The sequence below is a fragment of the Rana temporaria genome, chromosome 4 (genome assembly GCF_905171775.1).
Source record: "Rana temporaria chromosome 4, aRanTem1.1, whole genome shotgun sequence".
Taxonomy (NCBI): Eukaryota; Metazoa; Chordata; class Amphibia; order Anura; family Ranidae; genus Rana; species Rana temporaria.
The window spans coordinates 261854762-261880416 of record NC_053492.1 but is presented as its reverse complement, the minus strand read 5'-3'; the positions used below and the strand labels follow the sequence as shown (position 1 = coordinate 261880416).

At 40.7% G+C, this 25655-nt stretch overlaps 1 protein-coding gene across 2 annotated transcripts in view; it reads right to left on the bottom strand.

The window, feature by feature from the left end:
• Positions 1–25655, bottom strand: part of LOC120937182 (sine oculis binding protein homolog) — a 227935-nt gene that overhangs the window by 18762 nt on the left and 183518 nt on the right. For both annotated transcript variants that reach the window (XM_040350193.1, XM_040350194.1), the window contains one exon: positions 4656–6592. In XM_040350193.1, coding sequence (XP_040206127.1) covers positions 4658–6592 — 1935 coding nt within the window. In that variant the 3' untranslated portion in view covers positions 4656–4657. The remainder of the gene's footprint in view (positions 1–4655; positions 6593–25655) is intronic.

Below are 25655 nucleotides of genomic sequence, written 5' to 3'. Positions count from 1 at the left end.
ATGCTTTTCAGCTCAACATTGGTCACCTAATACATGAAACAGAACACATGTACAGTCTACCCAGTTCATATACCACTTACAGATGGGACTGTTTAGTGATTTTATTCCTCAGTTCATTAAGTTTCATATGAGAACAATGGACTTTCTGAAGTCTGAGGTCCACCTACAATCAGTCTTACTCAGCACAGGAAGATGCTGCCATTAATACATATTTCATTATATGGGTGTCTATGCCGACATCCATCCCCCCTCCCACAATGCTGATGTGGGAAGGAGCACCTGAATTTTACACAGCCCCCTTTATTACAGATGAACTGAGAGCAAAACATTATTTGACAGCTCATTTCCCAGGCAATAACTGAAAAACATTTACATGAGGTGTGCCCAACATGTGGCCCTTCAGCTGTTGTGAAACTACAAGTCCCATGAGGCATTGCAAGGCGACAATTACAAATGTGACTCTCAAAGGCAGATGATTGACGTCATTCTTGGAGAATCTTTTTTAATATATTCTTCACCTAAATACTATTTTGTCCTGCATAAATCTTGCAGCCGTTGGGGCTGGATATACAGTAAGCACTTGACAGAAGTGGACCACCATTAGGGCGAATGGTGAAAGAGGATAGCATACATGCTAAACCTCATAGAAAATAGTCTTTGTGTATTGTTATTATACATAACCATCAATATCAAAATGCTACTATCCAACATATTCTGCTGTCTCTATATATGTGGAAATCTGTAGGAAAAGGAAAACATGCTTATCTGACCATCACAATGACAATGACAACTCAAGTTACCAGGCTCTCTTAGATTATTTTCCATTATGTAAAATGATGATGAAATCTAGGTGTAAAGCCTGGTTAACACTACAGTTTTTTTTGTGCAACCCAGCAAAAAAACTGACAGCTCTAGTTGGGAGCCGCTGTACTAACCATGCAATGTTAGTCCCGTAATCTCCCCCGTTGAGCTGTTGTGTTCTGACAGGGGGGCGCTCCCCCTTCCAGAACATGCCGATCAGCGCTCACTGCTATTGACTGAGAGCGCTGATCGAGAGTTCGTTGGCTGCCAGTTTTGTAGCATGCACGTCCGACAGAAGCCAGCTGAAAGGCCAACAAACACACAGGAAGAATATAGGCCGGTATTTTTTGTACTGGCCAATGTCTCCTGACATTCTGCCCGTGTCTACTGGAGTTATCAAGACCAATGTATGATTAAATCCAGCTATACCAATTTTCAACTAAAATATTAGTTTAAGCGGCAGCCTTTAAAGCAGGGGTAGGCAACCTCGGCCCTCAAGCTGTGGTGAAACTATAAATCCCATCATGCCTCTAGGAGTCATGCCTGTGATTGTCAGGGTCTTGCAATCTCTCATGGGACTTCACCACAGCTGGAGGACCAAGGTTGCCTACTCATGCTTTAAAGTATATGTCCAGCTAACACTTTTTTACTTTGGGTTGAGAAGGAAAGGAGCTCTCTTTTTGCACGAGCTGGAGATTATGATGTCACCTTCCACTTCTCTCTACCTCATTCAATTAGACAACTGTTTAAAAGCAGAGTTCCACCCAAAAATTGAACTTCCGCTTTTCGGATCCCCCCCCCCTCCGGTGTCATATTTGGCGCCTTTCAGGGGGGAGCAGATACTTGTCTACTACAGGTATTTGCTCCCATTTCTGGCAAAATATCGCCGCAGAATCTACGCCATGTCAGGCTCCTCCTCCGTCCCCCCAGCCTTCTGGGAGTCACATGGGTCCCAGAAGACAGCAGGGACCAGGTTACAGCAGGAACCAGGTACGACACGCAGCGCAACTCACACATGCGCAGTAGGGAACCAGGCTGTGAAGCCCCAAGGCTTCACTTCCTAAATCACTTACTGAAAAAATTGACGCCTGCACTCGGAAGCCGAGGGACAAGTTGGCTTTGGGTGAGGACATTGCGGGGGCCCTGGACAAGTAAGTGTGCTTATTTTAAAAGTCAGCAGCTGCAGTATTAGTAGCTGCTGACTTTGAATTATTTTTTCGACGGAACTACGCTTTAAGGAGTGCCTCCACAACTATGGGCCAGATTCACAGAAGAGATATGACGGCGTATCTCCTGATACACCGTCGTATCTCTGAGAGTATCTATGCGGCTGATTCATAGAATCAGTTACGCATAGATAGCCCTAAGATCCGACAGGTGTAATTGACTTACACCGTCGGATCTTAGGCTGCAATACTTCGGCCGCCGCTGGGTGGAGTTCGCATCGTTTTCCAGCGTCGGGTATGCAAATTAGCTTTTACGGCGATCCACGAAGGTACTCGCGTGCGTTACGTCGTCGCAAGTCGTTTTTTCCCGTCGCAAAGTTAAGCCTGCTTTTTCAAGGCTTAACTTTACACCAGCCATGTTAAAGTATGGCCATCGTTCCCGCGTCGAATTTAAATATTTTTTTTTTTCGGCGTAAGTACATTACGCACGTCGCCATTCACAAACACGTCGGGGTGCCATAATTTCGCGCAAAGCACGGTGGGAAATTTCCAAACGGAGCATGCACAGAACGTTCGGCGCGTGAGCGTGCCTAATTTAAATGGTACACGCCCCATTTGAATTAGGCGGGCTTGCGCCAGACGTCTTTACGATACACCGCCGTAAGTTTACACGCAAGTGCTTGGTGAATCAGGCACTTGCGCTGAAAACTTGTGTAACGTAAAGACGATACGTTACGCCGCCACAGTTTTTGCTGAATCTGGCCCTATATGCTTATGTATTGATGGCATTCTGCTGCAGAGCACCCGTGCAGACTTTCACCAGTGTGCACTGACTACCACGGGGTGCTATACATTGTTTGTTGGTACCCTTCCACAAAAAAAGAAGAATGTGTTACTGGGCAATGGCTGTGGTTGTTACAAAATTTGCTTTAATTGATTTGAGGATTCCTCTGCTTAGACCCCTTTCACACTGGGGAGTTTTTCAGGCACTATTGGGCTAATAATAGCGCCTGTAAAGCGCCTGAAAAACGGCGCCCCTGCAGTCTCAGTATGAAACCCGAGGACTTTCACACTGAGGAGATGCGCTGGCAGGACGTTAAAAAAAAACTCTTGCAAGCAGCATCTTTGGAGTGAACCGTTAATGGCCAAAGCTTTTTTTCAATAAATTCCTGTATTAGATTTAAGACAGTGTTGGAAATTCAAAATTCAATCATAGTCCCATACGTACAGAATGTTAGTCCATGTAAAAGTATAAATGATATGATGAATTCTATATATACTGGAGGCTAATGTCATGAAACATAGTCAGAAAGCAGATGACCAGATTTGTCTGATTTTTACAGTCATACCGTTTAGGAAACCAGGAAATCGTGATTCACAAATCTGCATATGATGGACAAAATAAAAATGTTGCCATCTCGTGACACCTTCACTAATTTGCCTGGCCATAAAGTCAATGTGGTCATCTTTATTAAGAGCTCATGTAATAACATACCTAACTACATATATTGAAAAATATATACAAAAGTGAAAATAATAATGCAATGTATATCTAAAATGTCTGCCATCTTTTTTTTTTGGTGCATATACTGTATATGGTCCTAGTGAGTCTGTAAGGAACCATTAAGGCCAAACTGCTTAGGGGGAAGGTGGAGATGGGATCTATGAAAATATGTTTTTTTGTCAGTGAACCTGACAGAGACCACCTTGTTCTTGAGAACTGTGCAGAACTTTGCTGACTTTATACACTGACCACACAGTGTGAATGATATGTTCGGCAGCACCTTAAGCCTAGGTTCACACTGCTGCGAATTCAAAATCGCGGTAAAATGCGCAATTTTACCGTGATTTCGCGGCTGCGATTTTGCCCGCAATTTAATGTAAATCGCGGCCCGAAATCGCAAAAAGTAGTACAGGAACTACTTTTTGAAATCGCAGATGCGGCGTCGCACTGATTAGGACAGTGCCATTGCCGACAATTGCCGCCGATTTGAGATGCGATTTGACATGTCAAATCGCATCTCGAATCGTTTCAAATCGTACCCAGTGTGAACCAGGGCTTACACACAGTATTGCTGAACATCTTCTGCCAATTCCTGACATGACATTTGCACTGTATAATTGCACCTATTGGGCTAAGCATAACTCATGTTTTTATTGACAAAACAATGCAAACAGTCAAAGGCAACCACAAAAAAGCGCTAGTCGGGAAAGTCTTGTGTGGACAAATTGTCAGAGAAAATCAATGGGATAAAACATATGTTGATTTATTGTTACCATGTTGTGAATTAAAAACAGTTATAAATCTCCTTGCATTAATGGATGACAATCAACTTGCTCCCTACTGTGGTGGTACCTTATGGAGGCGGCCAGAGGTGGACTAGCTTGTTGAGGAATTGCTGCGGTGGTAGAATCCTCATGCGCCTCTACGGGATCCACAGAAAGCGGGGAGGGTGAAGGTGGGAACCCAGCTTGTGTGGGACTGGGATAAGATGTAGAGGATTTTTTGTGGTTGCCTTTGACTGTTTGCATTTGTACTCACACCTCTCCTGGTGTGTTTATCCACCCAGCTGCTTATTGGGCACAAGTAGGATGTTTTTAAACTGTTCCCTAGGTTACAAATGTCCCAGTTCCCTGGCGCTAGACTTTTTTTGTTGTTTTCATTGACAAAACAATATTGACACAAACCTTCATTTATTTTGATTTCGAATACGGAGGCACCTCCTTTTCAGTGGTGGCTCCATGTCTTCTGTCCCTGTGGAAAGTATTGGAGCTGAGACTATACAAGGAGTCATCGCAGTTTTTTCTGCTGGTTTTGGCACAGGCTGGATAACACAACCTGTTTTAGGCAACATCCTCAAAGCATAAGCATGGTCCTCATCAGCTGGGTTATTTAGATTAGGATCTAGTTTGTCCCCAGGTATTAGGGACTCATCCACAAGATTCTTCTTGCTGGTTTCTAGCTCTGAGTGGCAATTTGCTGCACAGTTGTTTTCTTTAACAGATTCCAACTCACTTACTACTGGCTCTTTTTCTAACAATGTCTTCCTTTGCTCATGTAATTTCTCAGAGTTTTTAGAACCCTCTGTGTTCTTTGCACCATTTACAATGACATTACAAACTGCTGCACTGGTTTCCAGTCCTGGAGTGCTGGGGGCCCGTGACACTGTACCACAAAAATCAGAGTCACTGGAGGGATATACTTTTGTCTCCAACGTACTATTGTCAATACAGTCACTACAATTGGTTCTATCTGAATTACTGAAAGATAAGTTTACAACACTGTTAGGTTCAGATTCAAGTTTGAATGGAGAACTAAGAGCTCTATGTATGACATTGTGAAGTCTAGATCTGTGTGCCATAGTTAAATCTATGACTCCATCTTGTGGCACCTGAAGGGTATTAGTGACACTCATTTTACTGTTTCCTGGGCTTGCTGTCCTCACTGTTAAATCTACCACTTCAGTTTTCGTTTGTTCCTGAACAACTGTAGCCTGGTGAGATGACTGCCCTGAACCACCAGGAGATGAATCAGAAGGCTTGAAGGACCTTTGTTTAAAATCCCTTGGGGACAAAGAATTATCCTTTGGCTTTGCACCTGGTGCATCACTTGATGAACTTGGAATGATGCTTTCACCATTGCTGGAGAAGTAATTTGGATGTTTGGAATCCACCACTTGAGGAATAGGTATGGGAATAGGTATTGGAACAGGTAAAGGAACAATAACAGGATATGGCACTAAAAGAGTTGGTGGTGGCACTAAAGGTGCAAGAGATGGCAAACCAAAATTGAACATTTGTGGCATATGCATGGGACCATTTGGCATCATGCCCATGGGAGGGAAAGGAAGACTAGGTAGAGGGCCACCAGATGGATGTGGTGGAAGCAATCCTGGTGGGTTGCCTGGCATTGTAGGTGTATTTGGTGGATAATTATGAGGTGATAACATTGGTCTATGCATAGGACTAGACGTAGGACCTAAAACTCTGGAACCACCTGGAGGTGGACCCATACCAGGGATTAGTGAACTGGGCAAAGGGCTGTTAGGGCCTGAACCATGGGGACCTCGTAAAAATGGTTGGCGTATTTGCTGTATCATTTGCTGTTCCATAAATATGGGCAGAGGAACCGGTCCCCTGTTAGTCATAATCATGGGAGGACTCCTTGGTGGTACGCCCATGGGAGGCACAATACTGGCAGGTGGTGGGACAGGAACTGGTGCAATATTTGGACTGTCATTCATGGGAATGGACTTGGGAACTGGTGTGGGAATTTTTGTTGCAGAACTGTTGGCATCAGATGGGGAGGCATTGGTAGAGGCTGATGATCCAGGACCTTGTACTGCAGACGCTGGGGATGGAACCTTTCTACGAGCATCTGTCAACTGTATATTCCAGGAATCTGGAGTTAGCAGCTGTACCCCTGTGCCTTCTGATTTACTATCAGCTGGGGGATGTAATGTGTTGCACAGTCCAGCTGGAAGGTTGGCTTGTGTTTCTTTGTAAAAAATATCCATTTTGTATTGATTTAGACATTTTGCGCTGCAGAACTGTAGCCTTCGTTCCCCATCTCCAAAGTCGAGATATTCTTTAGTATGCCGTATATGTTTACACCAATCGCATACCTAAAATGAAAAATGTTAAATTTAGCAAGTTGAGGTAAATTGATTGTAAAAAATAAATAAAACCATTCTTCCTAAATGTCCTGAAAAATGTTCACTTTTTCTGTATGTCATTTATGCGTCTCTCTCAAAATCATCAGAGGTTACTTGAAAATGTATAATAATTGTTTTGCACAAGTATATCACCCATTTAAGGTGCTAAAATACTGCCTCTGATACTTTACTCACTAAATTTTGAAAGATCAAGGTCTATAAATGACAAACATGTTTATTATTGAGATATTGTTTTTCAATGTACTAAAAATATCTACAAAAATCTACACCCAAAACTAACTTCAAATTATTGTTTAATTTATTTGTAAATATAGCAAAACAATTGTATACATTTGGTTTCATTTCGAAAAAAGAAATTATATAAATGTGCTCTGCATCAAAATTGTATTTTTATATTTCTTATTTTTAAAAAAAATGTTATTTGTTTGCTTAATTTATATCATTATAAGCCCACCTTTTAGTCCTTTGAAGAGACAGCACAGGTGAACTTTTTATTGTTTTTAAAGAAAGTTATAGCATGTCTATCCCATCCTGTAATGTTATAGTTCAGTTTCTGTTTACCCAAGTCCATTGAATGGGAAAGCATAAACCCAATTTATACATTTGTTCAGATGACATAAGGCAAGAAAGCTTTAAAAAATATAAAACATAAGAACTGTTATACAGGGATGCTATTTTGTTGAAATATCATATACATTTCTATTACTTTTTTCTTAAAGTGTATGTAACCCTTAGCAACAAACCTCTTATTTGCTTACTCTTGGTCTGTTAGTTATACCACTGAATATGTTATACATGTTTGATAAGTGCAAAAAAATAGTTGAGTCCTTTACTGTACTGAAATCTAAACATCCTGTGCTGCAGAGGTATGGACGCCAGAGAGAGAGACATAACGATGCCCCTGTTCAAATCATTAGTAAGACCTCATCTGGAATATGCAGGTCAGTTTTGGGCACCATTTCTCAAAAAGGATATTGGGAAACTGTAGAAAGTGCAGAGAAGGGCAACCAAACTGATAAGAGGCATGGAGGAGTTCAGCTATGAGGAAAAATTAGAGGAACAGAATTGATTCACTCTTGAGAAGAGGAGAATAAGGGGGGATATGAGCAACATGTTCAAATAGAAAAGGGGTCCATATAGTCAACTTGGTGTTGAGTTATTTACTTTACGGTCAACACTGAGGACACAGGGGGCACTCTTTACGTCTAGAGAAAAAGAGATTTCATCTCCAAATACGTAAAGGTTTCTGACGGTAAAAGCTGTGAAAATGTGGAATAGACTCCCTCCAGAGGTGGTTCTGGCCAGCTCAGTAGATTGCTTTAACCACTTCCTTACTGGGCACTTAAACCCCTTCCTGACCAGAGGACTTTTTGCGATTCGGCACTGCGTCGCTTTAACTGACAATTGCGCGGTCGTGCGACGTGGCTCGAAAACAAAATTAACGTCCTTTTTTCCCCACAAATAGAGCTTTCTTTTGGTGGTATTTGATCACCTCTGCGGTTTTTATTTTTTGCGCTATAAACAAAAATAGAGCGACAATTTTGAAAAAAAAAAAAATATTTTTACTTGTTGCTATAATAAATAGCTCAATTTTTTTTTTTTTACGTTTTTTTTTATCCTCAGTCTAGGCCGATACGTATTCTACATATTTTTAGTAAAAAAAAAAAAAAAAATCGCAATAAGCGACTGGTTTGCGCAAAAGTTATAGCGCCTACAAAATAAGGGACAGAATTATTATTATTATTTTTTTTTTTTACTAGAAATGGCGGCGATCTGCGATTTTTATTGGGACTGCGACGTTATGGCGGACACATCGGACACTTTTGACACGTTTTTGGCGCCATTCACATTCATACTGCAATCAGTGCTATAAATATGCACTAATTACTGTATAAATTTTTTTTTTACTAGAAATGGCGGCGATCTGCGATTTTTATTGGGACTGCAACGTTATGGCGGACACATCGGACACTTTTGACACATTTTTGGCGCCATTCACATTTATACTGCAATCAGTGCTATAAATATGCACTAATTACTGTATAAATTTTTTTTTTTACTAGAAATGGCGGCGATCTGCGATTTTTATTGGGACTGCGACGTTATGGCGGACACATCGGACACTTTTGACACATTTTTGGCGCCATTCACATTTATACTGCAATCAGTGCTATAAATATGCACTAATTACTGTATAAATGTGACTGGCAGGGAAGGGGTTAACACTAGGGGGTGAGGAAGGGGTTAAATGTGTACCCTAATTAGTGTTCTAACTGTGGGGGAGGGGGGGTGACTGGGGGGGTGACCGATCTGTGTCCCTATGTACAAGGGACACAGATCCGTCTCCTCTCTCCCCTGACAGCACCGCTGTCTGCGAGAGCCGGGAATGAGAGATGATCTCATATGTAAACATATGAGATCATCTCTCATTGGCCGCACAGATCGCCTAGGAAACGGCCGCTCCGATTGGCCGTTCACGGCGATCTGTGACTGGCTGTGTCCAAGGGACACGGCCAGCACAGCAGTTCCCCGCTGCGCGCTCGGGAGCGCGCGCGGGGAACGCGAAAAGGGGCGGCCGTAAAAACACGGCCTCCCAGAGAAGTAGAGCCACCCGGCGGCCGTATATAGTCGTACGGCCGTCGGGAAGTGGTTAAGAAAGGCCTGGATACTTTCCTAAATGTACATAATATAACTGGGTACTAACATTTATAGGTAAAGTTGATCCAGGGAAAATCCGATTGCCTCTCGGGGGATCAGGAAGGAATTTTTTCCCCTGCTGTAGCAAATTGGATCATGCTCTACTGGGGTTCTTTGCCTTCCTCTGAATCGACTATGGGTATAGAATTTTTTTTATGGTTGAACTAGATGGTCTTGTGTATTTTTTTAACCTGACTAACTATGTAACTATGCACTTAATAAATCTGAAGGAGTGTTTTTTGGCCCTGTTCATTTCACTGTGGACTAAAGAACACCTCCACCTTATGTTGTGGAGATGAGAGGGGGGAGTGTTTTGTAATCCAAATTATGACCTGGGTGACAAAAATCTAGCAGGAGCTACAGAGTATAAAAGAGAAGAGAGGCACCTCTAAGTGTAGCAATGTGTTGCTAGATGTTGTACCTTCAATAAATGTAACCATATTGCTACACGTAGAGGCGCCTCTATTCTCTTTTATATTTGAGTTGTGACATGACGCTACTTGTATATCAAGACATTGTTTGCATATCAAGTCAAAAAATTTAGCTTGTCTTGCAAAACACTCTCAAACCAAGGTTTTACTGTAGATCAAATTTTGTTCTGGTGCTTATGAACATGTTAATAAACTTGCCATGAACGAAAACGTGGGTGTCACTGGTGACCTTCCATAATGCCAGCTGCCTGACTGTCTCAGGGATAAAAGCTATCTAGAAAAAATAAAGGGGGTCAGAGTAAATTTGGAAGTCCTTTAATCTGCATACTTTTATGGGTTAGTGATTCAAGGGAGAGAGGTCAGTATGACACCAGGAAACAAGATATTTAGGAAGGAGGGTTCAGCAATGGCCATCTCCATGTCTCTCTCAACACAGGTTTCTATAGAGTTTACAGGATAATTTAAGAGTACAACATTTCTAATAATATATCATAAATAGTATATATTCTAAAGCAAAATAGCACTAACTATTTAATTATATCTTGTAATGCCTTCACTTTCTAATGTAGTTCTTGTTGAAACAATGTTCAAAAACAATAGCCATCTCCAATTTTAAAATGTATCAGAGCCTAATTTTAAAACCATAATTTCAAGCTTCCCATTCATGGCTTTTGAGAGATTATTATGATTTCATTAACACATTAATTCCTCAACACCACCCGTTCTCGCAGATGGCTAAGACATGATCTACAATTCAAATACGACTCTTGTTTGCACTAATGCCTTTCCTTCGTATGGCATTTTGAACAAGAATTAATACGGGTGCTCTTGCCATTGCTATAAACAGATAAACAGATGTCAGCAGTTCTCCTAATGCCTTCATTTTTGGACAGGATTAAAAAAAAAAAAAAAAAGATCCTTGAAGCATGCATGATTTTCATACGTATATTTACATTTACAATGATTTACAAATGAATTTACTGCCAAAATGATGTATTTGTGTATAATATATACAACGTATATATACAGAGAGTGGGAAAGAAATAAACCAAATCTTGCTAGACATCTTCAGAATGTATTAATTGCTAACACTAAAGACAGAAAAGTATTATTAGAGATAATCATATACGTAAAATATGACCAATTACATTGCAAACTTCCCCATTTAACAAAAAAGCACATGATTTCTTTTTTTTAGCACTGATCACTGTAATGGTGTCACTGGTCCGCAAAAAGTGTCACTTAGGCCCCTTTTACACTACCGCGACTTGAAAGTCTTGCGATTTTGACGCAAATCTTGCCACAGTTTCAGGGAATGCCTGTGTAACTCACATTAAAAGCGAACCAAAGTAGTGCAGGAACTACTTTGAAGTCGGCATGACTTGAAGTCGTACTAATATGAATAACTAATATGAATGACTTAACTCTGAGAGGCAAGAGCAGTATTCACAAAGCACTCGCTCCCTACGTTGCGCCAGCGTAACGTAAATTGGCCGGCGTAAGCCCGCCTAATTCAAAGTAGGAAGGTAGTGGGCGTGATACATTTAAATGAACCGTGACCCCATATAAATGAAGGGCCGAACGAACGGCGCGTGCCCCGTCCCGTGGACGCTTCCCAGTGCGCATGCTCAGAATCACGTCGGATCGAACGCCTAAGATACGTTGAATCACTGAACGTAAGCTACGCCCAGCCCTATTCACGTAGTACTACGTAAACTACGTAAAATACGATGGCTGTTCCGTCGTCCATACCTTTGCATGGGATGCACCTCCTATAGGTGGAATAACTTTACGCCGGACGTACGCCTTACGTAAACGGCGTATACTACTGCGACGGGCGCCAGTACTTTCGTGAATCGGCGTATCTCGGTCATTTGCATATTCGACGTGTAAATCAATGGAAGCGCCCCTTGCGGCCAGCGTAAATATGAGCCCAAGATACAACGGCGTAGGAGACTTACATCGATCGGATGGAGCCAAAATTCAGGCGTATCTTATTTCAAGCATCAGGCACATAGATACGACGGCGCATCAGTGCACTTAAGCGGCGTATCAGAAGATACGTCGGTGTAAGTGCTTTCTGAATCCGGCTATATAACTTTTGCACAAACCAATCAATAAATGCTTATTGAATTTTTTTTAACAAAAATATGTAGCAGAATATATATTGGCCTAAATTGATGAAGAAATTCGATTTTTTTACATTGTTTTTTATTGGATATGCTTTATAGCAAAAAGTTAAATATATATATATATATATATATATATATATATATATATATATATATATATATATATATTAAATGTAGGATTTTATTGTTTATAGTGCAAAAAATTAAAACCACAGAGGTGATCAAATACCACCAAATGAAAGCTCTATTTGTGCAAAAATAAGAACATCATTTTTTTTTGGGTACAGCGTCGCACGACCGCAAAATTGTCAGTTAAAATAACGCAGTGCCTTATCGCAAAAATGACCTGGTGTTTCTGCCAGTCATTCTGCTTTCCTATTGAAAACTAGGCAAAAGCGCACAGCGTGGTCACTTCCCTAGCTGTGACCTCCAATGATCAGACTTGTCCTGACATGCCCCCCTGCACAGTCTTTCACTGGGAAGCTTAGTGTGCTACTACCGTTTTCGCTCCCCCAGCTCTTATGCAGCTGAGAACAGAGGGAATGTGATCACATATAAATAAAAGAGGAAAAAAAGTATTTATAATGTTTTTTTTTATATATACATAAATGTTTTGCCTTTCATTTCTATTGTAAAGTGGTAGTAAAGTCAGCTTTGTGATTTGTACCTACATGCATGCCTATAATAAGGATTACCTGTAAGAAAAATACATTTCTCCTTAATGGGCACTGTTTAGGAGATATTCACGCTGGATGCAGCCAGTGACGTCTGTATACTGTGCCGGGCCTTCAGAGCACCATGGCGAGACCGAGGGGACCAGCGTACATGCGCAGGAGTGACGTCATCACGGCTCTGGCAACTTACACAGCCGGAGGCCACAAACCCAGAATGAAGACTGGGGGTAAATAGAAGCCCTGTGAGATGTGACAGCGTGCCACTGGAGGACTTCGTTCTAAGATGTTTCATTATGTGCTAGTATGCGATACACACTAGCACATTATGCAATTGTCTTACAGGGGAACTTTTTTTTCCCTTGCTGCAGCGGTTTACATAATTATAAATAATAAATACAATAATTCTAGTGCAAGACTGCCTCTGGAACTCTAAACATGTAACCTGTAAAAATGTTTAAAGTGTCTCCTATGGAGATTTTTAAATACCGTATGTTAACATAATTTCATGAGCGTGCGCAATTTTAAAGCATGACATGTTAGATATCTATTTACTCGGTGTATCATCATCTTTTACATTAAACGAAACATTGGGGTAACTATTGTGTTTTTTTTTTTAATTCATTAAAGTATTCTTTCCCCAAAAATTGCACTTGAAAGACTGCTGTGCAAATACTGTGTGACATAAAATATTGCAACAATTGCCATTTTGTCCCTTAGAGCAGGGGTCTCCAAACTATGACCCCCAGTTGTTCAGGAACTACAATTACCATCATGCCTAGTCATGTCTGTGAATGTGAGAGTTTTACCATTTTTAATGGGATGTGTAGTTCTGCAACAGCTGGAGGGCTGTAGTTTAGAGATCCCTGCTAGGGTATCTGCCAAAAAATATATAAATGTCTGGGTCTTCTAAGTAATTTTCTAGCAAAAAATACTAATTTAAAGAAGTAGACAAAAAGTTGCATGAAAGGCCTGGTCTTCGAGTGGTTAAACTAAATGGGTTGTTTTACAAGGTAAGGGTTTGCATTGACTTTAACCACTTCAGCTCCGGAAGGGTTTATCCCCTTCCTGACCAAGTCATTTTTTGCGATACGGCACCATGTCGTTTTAACTGACAATTGCGCGGTCAAGCAACAATTTTGAAAAAAAAAACACATTATGTTTTACTTTTTGCTATAATAAATATCCCAATTTAACAAAAATAAAATAAAATGTCTTCATCAGTTTAGGCCGATATATATTCTTCTACATATTTCTGGTAAAAAAAATCGCAATAAGCATATATTGATTGGTTTGCGCAAAAGTTATAGCGTCTACAAAATAGGGGATCTTATCGATTTATGGCATTTTAATTATTTTGTTTTTTTACTAGTAATGGCGGCGATCTGCGATTTATATCGGGACTGCGACATTGTGGCGGACAGATCGGACACTTTTGACACATTTTTGGAACCATTGACATTTATACAGCGATCAGTGCTATAAAAATGCAGTAATTACTGTATAAATGTCACTGGCAGGAAAGGGGTTAACACTAGGGGGTTAAATGTGTTCCCTCACTGTGTGTTCTAACTGTGGGGGGATGGGACTGACTTGAGGAGGAGACTGATCAGTATTCATATATACTAGGAACATACACTCTGTCTCCTCTCCCCTGACAGGATGGGGATTTGTGCACCCTCGCTCTGTCAGGTGCTGGGTGGAGATCGTGGCCGCCGGCGCCGGGCATGAGCATCGGCTCCTTATCAGCCCCTTGTAATAACAATATAGTTAAAGGGGTTGTAAAGGTACAATTTTTTTTCCCTAAATAGCTTCCTTTACCTTAGTGCAGTCCTCCTTCACTTACCTCATCCTTCCATTTTGCTTTTAAATGTCCTTATTTCTTCTGAGAAATCCTCACTTTCTGTTCTTCTGTCTGTAACTACACACAGTAATGTGAGGCTTTCTCCCTGGTGTGGAGTGTCGTGCTCGCCCCCTCCCTTGGACAACAGGAGAGTCAGGACACTCTCTACGTTGCAGATAGAGAAAGGAGCTGTGTGTTAGTGGGCGTCCTGACTCTCCTGTAGTCCAAGGAGGGGGGCGAGCACGACACTCCACACCAGAAAGAAAGCCTTGCATTACTGTGTGTAGTTACAGTCAGAAGAACAGGAAGTGAGGATTTCTCAGAAGAAATAAGAACATTTAAAAGCAAAATCGAAAGGATGAGGTAAGTGAAGGAGGACTGCACTAAGGTAAAGGAAGCGATTTAGGAAAAAAATTGTACCTTTACAACCCCTTTAAGAGAAAATAAAGTTTTAAAACAAATTTAGGAAATGGTTCTGGCAAAATTTTTGAAATGTATTCCAGCCAAAGATTTAGAAAATCTATAGTGGTAAGTCAGATTTAGAAGAAATATCTTGTTGAAGATTTACAATTTGATGATTTTTCAGTTCTCACTTAAGCAATAAATATCAGGTATTTTAAAGTGATGGGGTATTGAAATGCATGTACATGAGAACTATATTGTAATAAAAATTCAATACTGCGACTGTATATTTCACATTGCTACATACAGACGAATCTTACTGTAGCTAAGAAATCCCATGATGACAGAAAAAAAATATTATTGCGGTCCAGCTTCCTGCTATTTATGTATTTGTGGCATTTTGCCAGTCTACTGCTTAAAAACTGAATGGAGTTGAGTTCCTGTCGTTTCTGTGAAACACTGTATGCCAGTAAACCACATGAAAGGTGTGGCATCAGAGGATATGTTAGTCTTTTTGGATATGAAAAAAAAACAAACCCAAGTCTCTTAAATAGGCAGCTCTGTCAGTGTGTATTTTGTATGGATATTTTTTTAATTTAATTTCAGACCAAAAGAAAAGATTGAATCACATTTGAACATCTTATATCAGCCATTATTCTCTGTGTTCTGTGTTATTTATGTACAGTATATGATTGTTCCAGTTTTGCCTGCCCACCCAAAAACACATTTTAGCCTCAAGAGTGCCATGTACAGTAAACTTTGGCTGGAAGCAACGAGATGACTGCTGCACTTTTTTTTCCTAATGCCGCGTACACACGATCGGTTAAACCGATGAGAATGGTCTGATGGACCGTTTTTCATCAGTCCAAACCGATCGTGTGTGGGCGCCATCGGTTATTTAACCATCGGTTAAAAAAAAGCCAACTTGTTTTAAATTTAACCGATGGATTCCCAACCGATGGTAAAAAAACGATCGTTAGTAGGCACAACCATCGATTAAAAATCCATGCATGCTCAGAATCAAGTCGACGCATGCTCGGAAGCATTGAACTTCATTTTTCTCAGCACGTCGTTGTGTTTTACGTCACCGCGTTGGACACGATCGGATTTTTAACCGATGGTGTGTAGGCGCGACGGACCATCAGTCAGCTTCATCGGTTAACCGATGAAAACGGTCCATCGGTCCGTTCTCATCGGATGGACTGATCGTGTGTACGCGGCATAACAGTTATATACTTATATAAACATTTGCATGCTACAATGATGTAGGTACCACACCGACACTGATAGGTTTGCCTTTCTATTGGTGTATTCTCTGCTTAAAAAAAGTTCCAACCTGGCCAATAAATATTTTTCCCAAGATAGTGTGCACCAAGGATATTTGCTTATCCACAATGGACCTGTGTACTAAAAATCCCTGTTTTTCATTGCAAAGTTTGCTGGAAAGGGTGTATAGCAGTGTGCAGAGGGTTCATCCAGAATTTTTGTAGCGTTAATATGTGGTCATATCCCTTTAGCACATGATAGTTTAACCACTTCAGCTCTAGAAGATTTACCCCCTTCAAAAAAAAAAATCCCAATAAGCGTATATTGATTGGTTTGCACAAAAGTTATAGCGACTACAAACTATGGGATATTTTTATGGAATTCTTTTTTTTATACTAGTAATGGAGGCGATCAGCGGCTTATAGCGGGACTGCGACATTGCGGTGGACACTATGTGAAACTTTTAGGGAACCAGTGACACAAATACAGTGATCAGTGCTAAAAAATATGCACTGTCACTGTACTAATGACACCAGGGGAGATCAAAGGGTTAAATGTGGGTTAAATGTAACTTTGTGGGAGGTGCTTGTACTGTAGGAAGACAGAGATCCGTGTCCCTGCTTAGCAGAAACACAGGACCTCTGTCTTCCCTTGTCACAGAACGGCGATTTGCCTCTTTTTGCCACCGTTCTGCCTATTGTTGTGAACAATACCAGCAGACGTTGTGTGCGCCGCAAGCCCGGAAGTTGAGATCACTTACAGGTACGTGATTTTGCCTGCAGGAGCCACCTCCCCGCAGTACATATAAGGAATTTGAGCACAGCTATATCTTTTCTATGTTGTAACGCAGGTCAGTGACCAGACCAGAACCTTGGGTCTTTAGGCCCCATTTTGGCATGGTGTCCACCGTAGCATGGTGTTCACAGAGGGACACAGATGGTCAGCTTAAAGTGGAAGTAAAGTTCTTTTTTTTATCAAATAGCTGACAGGCAGGGTATTTATCACAGAATAGACAGAGACCCTTTCAGCCCATTTTTAATTCTAGGTATATACTGTATAATAAAATGATACAGCATACACCATTTACAAACCTTTCCACTATTTCTTAATGATAGTATGATGTTATAAATCTTGTTTTGTTGACCATGCACTGCACATACAATGTAAATGCACATGACAGCATGGTATAGTAGAATACGACAACAAGCCATATTTTATACATATTAATATGCACATCTCAGTGTTTATCCTGTTGCATAGCTGACACAGACATAATCGCATTAATGATGAAGAAAGTGTGGAGTTAGGTTCTACTTCTAGCCTGAATTAAGTTTTTGCCTTAGGCATACCTTACAGTCAGTACCACTCCAACAGCGACAGGCTCCAGCTGAAACACCTATATTCACTTCCGAGCTACATAAAATTTACAATGACCAGATATGGGATAGAAGGCACTTTACTGTTAAATTTACAAATTACGATTATGCTACAAATAATGCAATAGTTATTGCAGTTTAATTGTTCTGCTCCTATATGAGTATCAAAATAATGAAGTATTACATTAACTCTTTAAAAATAATGAGTCAGACAGTTTTAGAAAATGGAATCGTTCTTTAGAAAGTATATGGTATGATGGAGAGAATTACATTTTACAAAACACCCACCCTGGACAAAATCTCAGCAGCTGTCTTTCCAACCCTCCATATCATTAAGCCCTGTCTCACAGTATTGTAACTGTGGAATATGCAGGGCACATTCAGGGGCAAGAGGGTAAAGAGAAAAGATAATCTTTAGCCCAACTCCAGGCTTTTTTGGTAGGATATAGTTTACAAAAACAGCTCTGGCTGTAAGACTCACATTTAATCCAGAGCTGACTTTTTTCCTACAGTTCAGGGGTTTAAAACTTAAAAAAAAAAAAAAAAGACTTTGGGGGGGGGGGGGGGGGAGGGGGAATTGTGGCCATTAGGAGTAGAAAACGTCCAGATGTTAGTGGGAAAAAACAATGCCACATCATTGTTGTCAGTGGGAGGAATTGTGCCCCATCATTGGTGTCAGTGGGTTATTGCGTCCCATTATTGGTGTCATTGGGCCCTATTGTTGGCGTCACTGGGGGAAATTGTGCCCTATTGTTGGCGTCACTGGGGGAAATTGTGCCCCATCATTAGTGTCATTGGAAGGAATTGTGTTCCATAATTTGAGTCATTGGGCCTAATTTTTTGTGTCATTGGGAGAAATTGTGCCCTATCATTGGTGTCATTGGGAGGAATTGTGTCCTATCATTGGAGTCATTGGGCCCCAATGTTGGTATCATTGGGAGAAATTGTGTTCTATCATTGGTGTTATTGGGAGGAATTGTGTAACATCATCGGGTCATTGGGCCCCATTGTTGGTGTCATTGGGAGCAATTGTGCCCTATCATTGGTGTCATTGGGAGGAATCTTGCACCTTCATTGGGGTCAGTGTGTGTGTGTGTGTGGGTTATGCCCCATTGTTCCATTGTTGGTATCAGTGGATAAAATATTGCCCCAAGGGCCAGATAGAAGCAAGCAAAGGGGTGCAGTTTGGGGCCCACTGCTCTAGTTGAAACCTACAAGCCTCTACTAAAGGAATATTTTTTTGTAGCTGACCAAGTGGTTTCATTAAAAATTCAGCACAGATACAGAGGAATTGTATTTTGTCTTCCTGTTTTTTTTTTAACTGCCTCCTACCTGAGTGTTTGAAGTCTTAAGCAGTAATGTACCCTAAGGCCATTTTATTTTGGAATAACTAACAATCTTTACTTTTAAATTGAACATACAATATTTCCATGTCTACAATTGTCAGGAAAATGTAGAGAATATTGAGGTTTTGGCCACTCTTTAGCCTTAGTGGAGTTGATACGTGATGCGATGCAGCAAGTCAATGCTTTGCTATGTGTCAACATAACTCAGTGGGGAAAACATGGAGCTATCAGAAAGGGTGCACGTTATGAGATGCCCTATTCTTTTGAAAGTACGTCAAAGTGTTTACAAGTATTTATTGGTTTTAACAGCACCTACTTGACTGTTGGTAATAGAACACATGCATACAGTCAAATGTCGGTATTGAACCTCCCCTGCCAGTCTATACGTTTATTTGTTTCCCTAGCCTTGTCTGTTAAAATTTTGAGTGACAAGTGAAAAACATGTGAATTAATGCTGGAACCCATTTCCTCAGGTTTATATACCAGACCTAGCACTACAGGGAGTTCTGCTCTCTCTTGTTGTAGATCCCCTCCATCCTGCCCATTAGCTCCCTCGGAGCATGTACATTTTGAGAAGTAAAAAGGCCATTCACCCAGTAATAAACAAATGGGAAAAATAACCATTAGAACCCTGAAGCTAAGAAAGCACTTTGTATCATCCTGACTTGAAATCTCGCCTGACAGGCCATTAGCACATACTTTCTGAATTGTACCAGAAAGAGCCCCTGTGGATTAAACTGATCTCTGCGGGAAAACAGAAGCAAGTTTACAGTACAAGTTACATCTCAAAAGCTTACTTTTACTTCATCATTAAGGTCAAAATGAGCATGTACAAAATCCTGTACTTGCCAGTCTCCTTAAAGTTGTAGATATGATGTTCTCGCTACCGTAGTGTAAATTAAGGTGCTGCACAATTTAAGCATTTTGTAAGTAACAGTAGTATATAAAGGAAACCAGTACTAGGGTTGTAACAGCTGGTGATCTAGCAGGTTTTAGTGTCGTGATTTATAGAAGGAGCTTTGGACTGACTTTGAGAGACTAAAATGCAAGGTATAAGGGTGTGTCAAGCTAAACAACACAAATGTACTGGTCAACAAAGTCATGGGCATACTGGGACTCTGGGGTCCACAAGGGAAAGGGATGCATGGCGTCGCAAAAATTGTGCATGGCTATTAAGCACAGCACGCAAAGCATGTATAAACAACACTCCTTGTACAACAAGCTACAATCCAGACTTGTGCAATTTATAAAGTTGGCCCCAAAAATCCTCAATTCATTTAAGTTTCACTCTGTACACCATTTTTTTTATTTGTGTTTTTTGTTTTGTTTATGCTTAGAGGAACTACCCAGCTACTTACCCTTTCACTGACATCAGGAAGATAGGTGGGCAGGGTTATGTAGCTGACAGCAAAGGGAGCTGTCAATTATTGTCAAGGTCATGCACTTCCCATATACACTGCCGACCCCACCCTCCTACTATGTACTGTGTACCCTGTACACATTATTGTGCCCCCTGCTGTCTACTAGCAACTATAAGGCGGAGCTGTTTGATGTTTATTGTTTATGTACAGGCTGTACACATACAATACACATCATACAGTTCCACCACCTAGTTGTTAGGAAACGGTACAGGGCAGGAGCCTCCCAGGTGCATTTTTTGCCCATATTCTTTAGGCCCATGGTGAGATTCCCTTGTCCCCTGTGTGCCAATCCACCCCTGACTATATGTATGATTACTCATTAAAACAGAAGCACAGCTTCACTCCACAAATGTTGTTCTCCTGTATAGCCAAGCTCTGGTAAGCAAGAGTGAACTGAAGAGTGGTAAAAAAAAATAAGTACAGACACTTTTACCATTCTTTCGTGTGAAGCTTTGGCTTTTTGTTAAAGGCCCCTAAAGTGATTGTGAAGCTACATTTTTTTAGATTAAAATAACAAACATGTTATACTTACCTGCTCTGTGCAATGGTATTGCACACACTGGCCCTGAACCTCCTCTTCTGGGGTCTCCCGCCGGTGCTGTCTGCTGTTCCTCTTCTCAGAGCGCCCCCATTACAAGCCACTTTCTATGGGGGCATCAGTGGGGGCGCATTCCTGATCTGGGCTGTGTACATACTGTAGACTCACACAGTGTGGCTTGGTCCTACCTCCTACTCCCTCCACACAGAATTTGACTTTGAGAAGCAGGAACCAATGGCTCACGTTGCTCTCAGTAAGGCTTATAAATACAGGAAGAGAGCAGAGCGGGGCTGCGGGCAGGGTCAGTCCTGGATCAAGAGTGGTGTCAGTTAAATTTTTTGGCAATGGGTTTTGAGGCACAGACTGCCTTTAGAACCACTTTAAGCTAGCCATATACATGGCAATTTATATTAGAACAAATCAATGTTTCGAGTCACAAAGCAATCAAGGGCATAAAACTGTAGTTTTGATCAATTGTAAGAAGTCGAGATCAACATTTCCCTTATCAGAATAATACCTGGCAGAAAACTCGCTTTGCTTTTGATAATATCACCATAGGTTCTTTTTTTTTTTCAATAAACTGTATTATAACCTTTTCGATTTATTGATGATTTTAACTTCATAATCTACTATATTTTAGAGGTGATGTGTGATTTCCAGTGAATGAAAAGTGGTCAAACAAACTGTATTATAGCTGTCAATTTATTGCCAATTTTAACTTCATAATCAACCATATTTTATAGGTCAATCAAATGTATGTGTGATTTCCAGTGAATGGAAAGTGGTTGAATTTGACTGAAAAGTGCCAAGTGTATGGCCAGGCTTAATGCTAAGATGTAGTATTTTATGCTGGACATTTACAAAGAGAAATTATAGCAATTTCAATCACATTCAACTAGCTTCCAATCACAAAAAGTAATCAGTTGGATCAAGGCAAATTACCACAAACAGTTGAAATCGTTAGAATGTGGAAATTCAAGTGTTGGTAGGATGCTTTAATCCATTACATCAATGGAGTTATTGAAAACTGGTTGAAGGTGACTACAAAATTACCAGTGTTAATGGCCAGCATAAAAATGTGCTCCCAGGGCTATTATCCTTACAGGAGTGCATATATTACAGACTGGATTACCTAAAGTACAGTAGGATAGGGGATGAGTCTGACAGAACAATTTATACCTAATATTGCTACTTTTGCCAAAATATTCTGGATGTTGATTCCTATATTTAGGTGTGGAATAGATTTTGTTAACATATACAGGCATACATGATTTTTAATTTTTTTTCATTTAATTGAACGGAAAAAAAAAGGACCAATCACACATTTGATGCTTTAGCCAGTGGCACTGTTCCTGCGGGAAAACCCGACAGGCTGATTGTACACAAGTTGATCGATAGATCAACTTGTGTACAACCAGCTTGCCCATACATGGTCTGGTCCCTGCTGAACTGGCCGAATTTCGATCCATGTATGACTGACTTAAGTCTGTGTCTACCCTGTTATCTCTACACATGTAGAAGATAATACGTTATTGTCCTGTACACATCAACCAATTGAAAGAAGTCCCCGGGTTACAACAAGATTGGGTTTGAAGGTTTGTTCTTAAGTTGAATTTGCATATAATTTGCAACAGGTAAATTTTTTAAGTGTAGCTCCAGCCAAAAAAAAATATTTTTACATTTTTTGGATACCATAGGGAAGGGTTAACACCCCTGTTACGTTTGTTTTGCTGTCTGTGCCCCTGTTCAGAAGATTTCACCTCACTTTCTGTACCAATGACAATTGGATTTTGAAAATTTTGGGTTGTTGTGGAAACAAGGATTGGTGATAAAGCATCAGTGGAGACACCTTTTTCCCATATTAACTCTGAAGCCCTGTACACATAGCCGGGATTCCCGGCGGTATAAAGTCCGACGGGAATCCCGACAGGAAAAATGTGGGGAGAGCTTTGGCCGGGAATCCATGTCAGGGCTTATGCTCCCTCGGCACTACCTCACAGTGTTTTCCATTGGCAAGTGTAGTAAATCTGGCGGGAAAAAAAAAAACGCCGGGAATCCCGGCGGGAAAATAGAGAGCAAGTTCTCTATTTTTCCCGATGGGATTCCTGGCAGTTTTCCCGGTGAGGGAGCATACACACACCCGGTTTTCACAGAAAAAAGCTCTCCCAGCAGTTTTCTTGCCGGGAAAACCGGTCGTGTGTACGAAGCTTTACAGGAGAGAATTTCCCTTCCTAGGGGTAGATTTCTTCTCACTTCCTGTTGTCTCCCTCCATTTGTAAGTAGAAGTCGCTTGTAAGTTGGATGTTTGTAACTCGGGGACCACTGTAGATTCCTGCCATTATTTTGTAATCTGTATATAGAAATATAGCTGGGCAGTGTGCAATGCAGACATTTGTAGCTTAGAAGTACTTTGCACTGGATGAACTGTGGGTATAGAATTGGGTATATGGGATTGTACGATATTTTTTATTTGATTTATTTTTATGGTTGAACTAGATGGACTTGTGTCTTTTTTTCAACCTGACTATGTAACTATGTAACTATATTTCTAAGCAGCATATAGTCTGCATTGGGGGGGTATGTTCTTGTGTTCAGAGGAAAATTCCCCAATGTTACTGGTTTTTCCATAAAGCTATCCGCAGACAAATCCATAGATTAACGGAGAGACTGTTCTCAGTTTTATAGGCTGACCTAAATTGATATATTAACAGAGGTTTCTTGAAAATATATACACCTGTTTATATTTCATTGCATTTATTAAACGTAAACTATTTACCTATAATTTATCATATAACAGCCCACTAATCCTTAAAGCGGTGGTTCACCCTGCAGAACAACATTTCAGCATAAAATCCGGCATAGTAGCGCGAGCTACACTATGCCGGTCTTAATTTTTTTATCCCCGTACTCACGGTTATATCGTACATAGACGATTCCGTCTGCTGCGGGGAATGGGCGTTCCTAGCAAGAGGGAGGGTGATTGACGGCCGGCTCTGGCACGTCACGCTCCCCGAAGACAGCCGGAGTAGGTCTCGGCTCTTCACGGCGCCTGCGCACAGGCTATGCGCAGGCGCCGTGAAGAGCCAAGCCTATTTCGGCTATTTCCGGAGAAGCGTGACGTGCCAGGGCCGGCCGTCAATCACCTTCCCTCTCCATAGGAACGCCCATTCCCCGGAATCTTCTATGTACGATATAACAGTGTGTACGGGGATAAAAAAATACAGACAGGCATACTGTAGCTCGCGCTACTATGCCGAATTTAATGCTAGAGTGAAAAAATTATTTTTTTTTTTTTATATAGGGTGAACCCCCGCTTTAAGATTTGCATAGCATTCTGGTGATCACACTATACTGTACATGCACTATATAATGCAATGCCTGCATTTTCAACTCGTGGTCATTAGTATTTAATAAAGGGAAACTTTCGCACTCAGCAAACACTGATTGTGCAGTATTAAAGCCTAATCTGCATGAACCTTTACTAAACATTTGGTAGTAGGAAACCTTTCATGTTGCTTGGCATAAATCTTGAATAAAATATAGTAGACTTTTGCAGAACAGTGCTCCTGGCAGCAAATATGAAACATTGTGTTTAAATTTTTAACTAGACACTAAGTGAAATGAGAATAAATAAATGAAAGCGCATATCAGTATTAAAATCGCAAAGAAAATCTGTGAAAAAAAATAAGATCTTCATTTGTTCTGACAAATGTTGCCAGTAATATAATAATTTAAACTGAAGTAATGCATGCTGGCAGATAAGGAATGTACATTTCTTAGAAAGCAAGAGAAATCCTGAAGAACATTGTTATAAACACTGCTTAATTTATTAAATAAGGAAAAAAGCAAAGCATAGTAACTTAAAAAGACAAATAGAATTACACAGTTCAGTGACCTAATGGGAATAAACTGGCATTTGCTTGGTGACCACCACAGTGCAATGCACACGTTTTCATGCGTTCGCATGCATTGAATTGCAGTGTGTCCATTCAAAGGGAATGGCTTGAATTGCACTACAATGCTTATAAAAATAATACCAATGAATTGGCACCACAGGGCAGCAACACAGCTAATATGCGTTACATCTGTAACTTGCGTAATGCCGTACAGTGGGATGACTGCGCCCTAAAATACAATAAATTGTTTTAAACAAACCAAATTCTGATTTCGAAATTCTGATTTAAAAATGTGCAAAATACATGAAAAAATGCACACTAAACTATAAACATAATAGCTCTGTTTGAAAGTGCTCTCCTGCCAGGAGAACTCAATAGCTCCATGGGAGGGATTCCCCTATCAACGCTGACTGTGTTCATTGGGGAATCAAGTGATTTTTTTGCAGGAAAGAAAATCGTACTGTCTATGGCTAGCTTTACAGGCCATGTCCCTTCCAGAGTCTGTGATTGGCCAGTGAAAAGCAGCAGGCTGGTGAACTCATCTTTCTGTCTCTTTGCTCTCTTAGTCTATCAGCATGCTCCTTGCACTGCAGTGCACCTAACTGCTGCGTCTTCCACCCCCAGTCTGTGCTCTGCTATACTTAGATTGCAAGTAAATGAAGACATGAAGTAAAATTTAGATACTCAGCCCGGGTTCACACTGATGTGGTTGAGGGACATTCTATGTAATTCACATAGGAATTGCACTGTATGGCATTCGCACCAAACTTGTGCAGGACCCTTTTTTTATCTTCACCAGAATCAGATTGCATGGGTGCTAACACCAACATGATCTAATTCTGCAAATCACAATGGGGGTTATTTCCGAAAGGCAAATCCACTTTGCACTACAAGTGCACTGCAAGTGCACTTGAAAATGCACTGAAAGTGCACTTGGAAGTGCAGTCGCTCTAAATCTGATGGGTAGAGCTGAAATAAGGGGAAGCTCTGCTG